Here is a 10,000-nt window from a genome sequence, read left to right as displayed (position 1 = left end):
CTTCACCTTCGTTGCTCTGGTTGGTTTTAGCGCTATCCTATCGGGTGCAGAGGGAGTTTGAAAGACAACCGTTTATCCCGCCCCTCGGATTGAGCTGTCAATGGTGAGTTTCCAGACCAAACATCTTGATGTGGGTCTGGCTTGTCAGGCTATAGCTCCGTGGGCCATTCGTGGGTATTTCATGGGGAGACTCCTCTCATGTGATTGCAATTTTAATATGATGATGCGTTGAAAACTTAATGGTCAAACATATCATTACAAAAGTTTGCAATGCTGCTGAAATGCCGATTAAATATAATGTGGATAATACTGAATAAATATATTTTAGTCAGGTTAGATACTGATAATTATTCTCTCAAACTCCTTTATCTAAACCTCTCCTCAAAGGGTTAGTTCACCAAAAAATTTAAATAAGGAAGGCGGTCTGCCAGAAGCTAGATATTTTACTTTATAAAGTTTAAAATATGGATATTTTTCTCTTACAAAAACCCATCGATTCTCTTCAGAAGGCCTTTAGTAACCATCAGAGCTGTGTGGAGTATGTTTATAATGGATACAATTTTGGGCTCCCATTCACCACCATTATAAAGCTTGGAAGAGCCAAGACATTTTTAATATAACTCGGATTGTATTTGTCTGAAAAAAGAATGTCATATACACCTAGGATAACTTTTTGGGTGAACTAACCCTTTAACCGCCAGACTTGCACATCCGCCGTGTTTGTAGTTATTTTTTAAACACTTTCTAACACGATAGTAGATCTAATCGAATGAATCCTCGTCCAACTCGCAATGTGACCAGAAAATATAACTTTTTTTGTTTTATATTAAAGGGGGGGTGAAATGCTGTTTCATGCATACTGATCTTTTTACACTGTTAAAGACTTGGAATCCCATACTAAACATAGACAAAGTTTCAAAAGTTAAGGTGGACGTTTGATGGGAGTATTTCTTTGTCAAAAATACTACTTCCGGTTAGTCATAAGTTTCGGCAAGTTTTTTGAGATCATGCGTCCCCTTTGACGTTAATGGGGGCGGAATTTCCTTGTATGGGCCTTACGGACAATTCTACCGGAAGCGCGTGAGAGAGAGAGAGAGAGGGAGAGAGCGAAAGTAACAGGCTACGCCCATCAAAGCGCTGGCTTGTAGGCTGCGCTGCACAGGTAATGTGCACATAATGTCACCAAAAAAGTGCGTTTTTGGTTGCCAGACCAAGACAGTCCTGCACAGATTCGCCAAAACCCTGCGTTAAGGCAACAGTGGATGTAATTTGCTTTTCCGGATCAGCAACTGAGTTGTGCGAATGTTTATATCTGTTCGCTGCATTTCGGTGCCGACTGTTTCATAAACAAGGCCCAGCTCGACGCCGGATTTTCCCAATCGCCTAATGCTGAATGATGGAGCAGTCCCAACGTTAGAAGGGTGAGTGAGACTGCTTCAAATGTCTCTACACAAACCACGCGTAAACACACAAACACACGTGCACAACTGCACTTCCCACATGTACACCTTCAAAGACAAAAATACGACGATATAATTCAAGTATAAATATGTAAATAACACAAGCCGCTAAGCATATTATTTAGTTAGTGTATAACTTGTACCACATAGAGACGTCCTGCTCTAGTCGTTTTTGCTGCTGCTCCTGTTCAACTGCAGCCTCTGGGTCTGATTCCGGATCATAGATGTATGGCTGTATCTGATTAAAAGCCATATTTTTATTTTGAATAAAGTTTTTTTCCCGCTGTTAGGGATGACGCACTCGACTCAACACAATAGCAGCGCGCTGCTGCACACGTCATTATTTAGCTCCGCTCACACGACACGCCCCCACCCGCTCAGCTTTTTTCGGAAAGACTCGGAACAGCGCATCTTTCTTATATAATTATTAAAAAAATAAAGACTTTTCGGAGATATGCAGGATGCAATGCTACTCTATAGGTACTCAAGATTGACATGACACTGACTGAAACTGAGTGTTTCACCCCCCCTTTAAAAAAGCCTGGAAAACTCACTTTTTTTCTTAAAGTATAGTAACATAATTAGGTACTTTTAAAGGGAGTGAGCATTACTTTTCAAAGTAACTTTCCCCAACACTAAATTTCATTGTGTAGGTCTCAACAGTAACATACAGATCTTAGACTGATCTTAGTTAGAAAGCTTATACGTCTGGTCAAGCTTGTCTCTACAAGTGTGAATTTCCTCATAATCTTTAAAAAAACCCATCTGTGTGTTTTTAACTGGATAGAAAATGTTTGTGGTAGAGTATTGGATTGGTATCCCAAAGGCTGTTGGCTGAAACTTTCCTTACTCACTAGAGTTTGTTTGCCAACCACTTAACCCTGGGTTGCCCAAGTGTTACTCACTCTCCCTATTTTTAATAAGTGAGTTCATCCATGTGGGTGTGTTGTTGTTCTTGGTTAGCTCATTATCTTTTTCTTGTTAAGTAAACTATAGTAACCTGTCCTGATGAATCGTAACTTTAAAAGTCACTAGTTTCCTGCTCATGTTTACAATCAAATAGCAACTGAGAACGGTAAAGTGCTTGATAATATCACCTTTCCTCTCAGTATCACTATGACTGCTTAGTGTGTAGAGATAAAATGCATATTTATGATCTACTTGCTTTCCGGAAGGTACTTTTTGCAAACTACTCAGAAATGTAGTACAGTAAATGTAGTACAAAAAAATTGGTGTAGGAAATATTTTACTCACATATTTTACAAACAATATAGCAAAGAAATGACAAGTAACATGATATGTGTATTTGTGTGTGATATATTGGTCTATCTGGATTACGTTATGAACATTTTCTGTTCTCAACACATCGCTAGTATGCTGTCTGCTATGGAAACTGCTGTCGGTAAGACAGGAGTAAGAGTAAGACGGATGAGCTTCATTTAGAAAGAGACAGACCATTCTGAGGAAGAACCATGACTGTATTTCTCTCTGTGTGAGATAATCTACCTGGGGCTCTTTAGGTTTTGTCCCACATGTGAATCATTTAATCTGCTGAATCACTTATAGTCACCCGCCGATGCTTAGATCTGACTCATGGGTCACATGACAGTTGGTCAACAACAACAAAAAACTGATGTGTAACTGTTATTAATGCAGACTTTGTTGGTTCAGTCCGTGATGTTTGAAAATCAAGAAGTGACTTGCTGCTGATTCATTGTGGTTCATGACATCAGTGACCAGTCCTGCTCATAGATACACGCACCAACTCTTCATAGCTCAGTTCGGGCTTCGGATCAAGAGGATTGTGTATGTGATTTCAGACCGGTGTGTTGTCTTTGCCTGCAGGGGTCAATGAGGGGAACGCTGGTCGTCATATTTCAGGCTCTGCTATGGCCAACCATCTCAGGTTCAGGTATGTCTTGTATACATTACACATATCTGTTTTCTGTTTTAAAAGGTGGATCTAGAAACGGCTAATAAAAATCTCTAGTTTCTTCTAGACATTAATGTAGCAAATTAAAGTTTCAGTTGAAAAGCTTAAGAGAAGAGTCACAAACTGTGCTTAGATTTGATAGAGAACATTTCTCTTCATTATAATCTAGCTGAGGACGACTAGTAAAGTTGATACATAAAACTCAACCGAGAACTCCAGTACGTCTCATGAGCTGTGAAAGTGCAACATTTGAGCAAGAAAAATAACCTTTGTACATTTCACTTCCAGTTCTGCACAATGATCTTGCGCTTTAAAGAGCTCCTATTATGCATTTCCCACTTTTTTAATGTTGTCGTTTGAGCATGAAAAAGTTCCTTTGACGGGAGTTCTTCTCTACGTCAATGGCAGTGTTTCTGAACACCCAGAAACACGTCTAAGTCCTGAGTTTTCTTCTGGGAACGAATGCGTCAGGATTCCTCATTTTAATAATGCCCTCTTATGCTATATGACATATGCTAAATAAAGTGCCTGGTTGAGTTACGGTACATTTACACGACATTGATGTACAAAAAACTGAAATGTTTTTTTATTGTGCAGATGACAAAGTTATCAAAATGATCCCCGTTTATACGGATCCGTGAAAACGACTAGCATAAAACGCTGATTTATGTATGCCAGACAAGTAGTTTTGTTAAGAAAGAATTCACACGTGGACACATACATTCAAACGCCCATGCCTTTAGACTAAACACATAATACGTCACCGTTTCCACAGATTAAAGGTGGGGTAAGTGCTTTCTGGTTACCGTTGTTGATATTTCAAATCACCAAAACAAACACGCCCCTATAAGGGTCTCGCCCCTATTTTGATAGCGCCGCCCCAAACATACATAACCCAAAGGCATCAACGGCTATGGCAGAATCTCTGTGTATCTAATCCAGGTCGAATATTCAATGAAAAAGTCATCCCTTCTATCACAAAAACACAAACCGTTCTTGTTAACAACTCGAGTACACGAGCCGACAGTCCAACTAACGAACATATTACAATTATGACAAGATTAGAGCAGCCTTTCTCAAAGTGGGTGCCGCGGCACACTGGGGTGCCCCGTGACTGTGTCAGGGGTGCCGCCAAACAATTACGTTGGCTAAAAATAAATAATAATCTGAAATTTCATATATAGAATATATTTGAATTTACATAAATACAGTCTTCTTCTTTTTAACCCTTTCGCACGTATGATCATTCACGCATGTGATTAGAACGGTCAGTGCATCACGTTCATTCAAATGTGCTTTCGCGTTGGCTTGCACTGAGCCAGAGACAGGCGCGCTCAGAGCTGTCATATATCACAACTTTTCAGTGTTTTCAGCCACATAATGTTTATTTTAGGTTTCAAACGTAGACGTACTAAAAAAACAATACATTTAGAGTTTGTAAAATACACAATGATGAAAAATGAAGAGGCAATACTAATCATTTCCATTATAATTAGTTTTATTCATATCAGATACACATTGTGTAAGTAACTTTAAAGTTTACTCTATTCTTCTGCCAGTTCACCTGGCACTTACTTTTATGTATTTTGGGAGAAGTGGATGAATTCACGTCTTGTAACTTAAATCTAACAGATCCGATTTTCTGAACTGCGCCTGCGGCGGCGATGGCGGCGCCCATCGTGCATACAGCTCAACTAATGCGATCATTATAAAGGTGTTTAAACAACAAAACACTGCCACTTGTATATATTTGACAATCGGAATATCAGATATTTCAGGCCATATCTAAAAAATGTGTGAATATTTTGAATAAAAAAGGAAAAATGATATAAAAGCAGATCATCATTCATTCTCTGTTGTTGCTGCGGTGTGTCACGTGACAAGCAATGACGCGTCACCATGGAAACCATAAAGTGACACATTAATAACGGTCCCTTTGAAAAACTCACGCTGGGGGGTCAGCCAGAATGTTTTATATTTACGTGTGAAAGGGTTAAACATATTAGCGGATTATACTCTGTTCATTACTGTCCTGTCTAAATAAACAGGACATTTGCATTTATATTTGGGTTATGCAGTGTTTTTAAATTATATTTTAAACTGGGGTGCCTTGAAATTGTATGCACTTTTGAAAGGTGCCCTGACTGAAAAAAGTTTGAGAAAGGCTGGATTAGAGTTACAGCAATCAAAAAAACACACACAAACCGTTCTCATGAACAACTCGATAGTACACAAGCACACAGTCCAGCTAATGACATATTACAATTATGACAAGATTAGAGTTATAGCGATCACAAAATCACAAACCGTTCTCATGAACAACTCTATAGCACGAGCCGACAGTCAAACTCACGACATATTACAATTATGACCAGATTAGAGATAGCGATCAAACCGTTCTCATGAACAACTCTATAGAACACAACCACGACAGTCCAGCTAACGACATATTACAATTAGGACTGGATAAGGGTTATATAGATCATGAAAAAAGTAAGCAAACATATATAAGGAGTATAGTCTCTTACTTGTCGGACACATTTTGTGAGCTGATCTTGAAGCACACAGTGAGGAGATTTAGTCGCTCCATACATTGTGGAAATGAACGGGTCTTTATCATCGCTGAAGTGAGACACAATACGATCGCAAATGGACAAACAAGCGAACATGACACACGAGCATAGTCAAGCAGCATATATTAGGCTTGTTCTCGGCTAATGTCCGTCATGTGCGACTCGTGTGTTTTGAATAATGACGTGCACAGAGCGAGAGCGAGCGCTCTTCTCACCATCAATAGTAGACACGCCCCTTACCTGCTGATTGGCTACAAGTTTGCTAATCCACTCGGCCCGTGTGCTTTTTCTAAAACGGTTTTGAAACAAAACTTACCCCACCTTTAATGTTTCTGTAGTTTACACTGAGGCGATAACAGTCGGTTAATCGTTTTTAAAAACTTGCACTTTGAGAAACATTTCTTCAAAAGTTTGCATTTTTAAGCCACCAAAATGCTGTTGTCTTGTAAATTAATGGCCAAAAAGCATAAAAAGTTAAAACTATGTTGTGTAAATGGCTCCGTAGTGTGTTGAAACTGGTGGCTATGGTAAGGGGTGGGACAGTTCCAAACACACTGAAAGCAATGGACCAATCACAACACACTGTTTCAGCTGACTAATCAGAGCATACTGTGCTTTTCAAGAGGAGGGGCTTCATAGAGACAGGAAATAAACAGCGAAGAGACAGGAAATAAACAGTGAAGAGACAGGAAATAAAAGCGTTACTAGCTGCGGTTCAATTGAAAATAGACCTGATGGAAACACGCCAATTTCACAAAACTCACATATATGTCAAAACATTATCGAAATGTTTATATCGAGGAAGGAATATTTGGCAAACCTGCAATGGAATTGCATTTACAGTCGCATGGCGTCATTCTTCACGATCATTCTTTAAAGACGGTGCGGATTTCTTTATTAGCTATTCATCTGGAAATTCTTCAGGAAATCCACAGTTCCTCTGTAAAATCGCATACTATAACCTCCCAGAAACACCTCATACGTGGCCGCTCCCATGTAAACCAGGGGGTTTCCTTTCCTTCCCATGATTGGATAACATGCCTCTATAGATTAAAAATAATGGCTAGTGTGAGGGCTGCAATATACAAGAACCTACCAACATCCGTCACCCAATTTGTAAAAAAAAATGTTGAAAAAAAATGGAAACGCTGTCAAAAGTCGCAAAAGTTCGACGCAAATCTGTAATGGAAACCAGGCTATTGACAGAATTGAAGAAAGGACAATGTCAAATATTGTTTTTTTTAAAGGGCAAACTAGGTCCCCCTTAAAAAAAGATGTTTAATGTATCTCTGTCTTCCTCCAGCCCTGTTCACAGTGACTGTACAGAAGAGCGCTTACGAGGCAGAGCTTCACGGGGGCGTTGAGCTGGCGTGCGTGTTCTCTGCGGTTCGAAGACTTTCCGACCTCACCGTCATATGGAGCCGCGTCCACCCGAAGCCCGAAGTCGACGTGTATCGGCTCGAGAGGGGCAGAGAAAACCACAATTACACCAGTTCTGCATTCATAAAGCGAGCACAGCTCATCCGAGAACGGCTGGATGAAAACAAAGCAGTACTGCACTTAAAAAAGCTCAGGATAAAAGATTCGGGAACATACCGGTGTATCGTGAGGGAGGGAGATGAGGCAGACTACAAGCAAGTCACACTCAATGTTACAGGTGCCTAACAAAACACACATTTCATAAAAGTAACATTTGATAGCGCCAACATTTTTAATGTTTGTCTTCCAATCGGTCAACAATGCATTATGGGACCCTTAATGCTACTCTCTACTGATGACACTAGCTATGTGTGGTTTTGAATACTACTATTACTTGCATATAAATGTAGTATGTATTATGTTTATGGTTTCCAGCTCCTTATGCTCCCATAAATAAAAGCGTGAGGAACACAGGTCAGGATAAAGTAGAGCTCTCCTGCGAGTCTCAGGGATTCCCGACAGCTCAGGTCAGCTGGAGCGACGGTCAAAATCAAAACCTCACAGAGATGTCCAACACCTCAGCGCTCCATACGGACGAAGATCTCATCAGAGTCATCAGCAAGCTGACGGTCAAGCGAGATCTCGTCAACAACTACACCTGCTCTTTCCTCTCGAAGGGTGAAGTCCAGCAGACGGCCACATTCAGCACCCCAGGTTTGTTAACAATCAGAATCCATCCTGCTTTAAAGGGCTTGAGTATTTAAAGTGACAGACAACATTTACTAGCAAAATGACTTAAAGGGATAGTTCACCTAAAAACTAAAACTTTATGTAGGGGTGACCCCTAATAGTCGAAGATTCGATGCATGGATATGCAGGACCGAATTAGACCACTGATCTCATGGTCGAATTTTCGTGGGTGTTATGAATCAAGGATCATACCATTTTGCTCAATATTAGTGTTATAAAGACGTGTCGCGGCGCTGAGCGATCGACCCCTTAAGGGCACTGAGCTTCGCACCGGACGTGCCGCGCCTTTAAAATTCGAACACACATCGACGGCGGCATTCGACGCCTGTCCGCGGCGATTAAATGTATATTTCCCTCAAATGGTGAATGCACATACTGATTTCACCCTGTGCTACAAGATACACTCATCGTGCAACTCTTCTGTCAGAAGTTGATTCAAAATGGAGCTCGCGCGTATATTATGTTCACGTCTGCCTGGTGTGAGATCCTGAGACACGGCGCTGAGCTTCAGTCCGGTGTGAGATCCTGAGACACGGCGCTGAGCTTCAGTCCGGTGTGAGATCCTGAGACACGGCGCTGAGCTTCAGTCCGGTGTGAGATCCTGAGACACGGCGCTGAGCTTCAGTCCGGTGTGAGATCCTGAGACACGGCGCTGAGCTTCAGTCCGGTGTGAGATCCTGAGACACGGCGCTGAGCTTCAGTCCGGTGTGAGATCCTGAGACACGGCGCTGAGCTTCAGTCCGGTGTGAGATCCTGAGACACGGCGCTGAGCTTCAGTCCGGTGTGAGATCCTGAGACACGGCGCTGAGCTTCAGTCCGGTGTGCGACCCCCTTTAGGCACAATCGGCTGAAGAACGTGCATATAAACGCACTCAAGGTGTTTTTTTCCTCTCTAGGCAGGTATTTTGTTAGGTTTATTTATCAAAATGTTCTTTTATTTATTTGTGTGATGTTCTGTGTTTCGATCGCGGCTTTTAAATGTTATGAGAGAACGGTTAATTTACGAATGTGTAGCGTAGCCTAGTTTTGATCACTTTATTAAAAGTGGTGGCTGTGTGCCGTGTATAAAGTAAAATAAAAATAGTCTTAGCCTCCTGCTGACTAGTGTCCTGCCCTTCCCAACCCGTTTATACCGTTTATTTTTTTCCGGTCTATGGTGTAAACACACATAGATGATTCGACTATCGGTCGACCATAGAGAGATTCGAAAATTCAGATTCGAATGTGTAAATCCTTAGTCGGGGACACCCCTAACTTTATGTTTATCTGCTTACCTCCATTTCATCTAAAATGTAGGTGTGTTTGTTTCTTCAGTAGAACACAAATGAAGATTTTTAACTCAACCGTTGCTGTGTGCCAGTCATATAGTGCATGTGAATGGGTAACAAATCTATGAGAGCAAAACAAAACATGCTTAGACAACATGCACACAGAGCTCTGTGGTTCATGACGACAAATTGATATCTTAAGACACAAAACGATCAGTTTGTGTGAGAAATCAAACCGTATTTACATAATTTTTTACCTAAAACACAACGCTATATCCAACAGCCTGGAACGTGGTTTACTTCCGGTAAGGTCAAAATACTCGCTCTGGGTATTCGAGCGCTCCAGGCTATCATACACCCGGCGCAATTTTATTTTTTGCTAGTTTTAGCCTGACGCAGTTATCATTTTCACATCCAGCGCCCACGTTGTTTAAACATCAAAATGCACTCACGCTCAGCTTTTTTTACCCAAATGAAAGCCTGGATTAAGGTCAATGGCGCAGTATTTTTGTTATTTAAAGGGCACAGTTATGTGATAGTGATACTGTGTAGCACTTCAAATGACACGTTTCAGCAAATAAAGTCAATTGGTTTGCT

The 10,000-nt window shown here is 40.9% G+C and overlaps 1 protein-coding gene across 3 annotated transcripts in view; it reads left to right on the top strand.

The window, feature by feature from the left end:
- The window catches only part of si:ch211-241b2.5 (butyrophilin-like protein 1), a 20,986-nt gene that overhangs the window by 2,052 nt on the left and 8,934 nt on the right, over positions 1-10,000 (top strand). For 2 of the 3 annotated variants that reach the window (XM_067423725.1, XM_067423726.1), the window contains exons 2-4: positions 3,306-3,372; positions 7,270-7,623; positions 7,821-8,099. In XM_067423725.1, the coding sequence (XP_067279826.1) occupies positions 3,312-3,372; positions 7,270-7,623; positions 7,821-8,099 (694 nt within the window). In that variant the 5' untranslated portion in view covers positions 3,306-3,311. Of the gene's footprint in view, positions 1-3,280; positions 3,373-7,269; positions 7,624-7,820; positions 8,100-10,000 lie in introns of all 3 variants that reach the window. The other variant, XM_067423727.1, reaches the window with a different exon arrangement.

The sequence above is a fragment of the Pseudorasbora parva genome, chromosome 18 (genome assembly GCF_024679245.1).
Source record: "Pseudorasbora parva isolate DD20220531a chromosome 18, ASM2467924v1, whole genome shotgun sequence".
NCBI classification, from domain to species: Eukaryota; Metazoa; Chordata; class Actinopteri; order Cypriniformes; family Gobionidae; genus Pseudorasbora; species Pseudorasbora parva.
The sequence above is the reverse complement of the archived record's forward strand: the minus strand, read 5'-3'. Positions and strand labels throughout refer to the sequence as shown.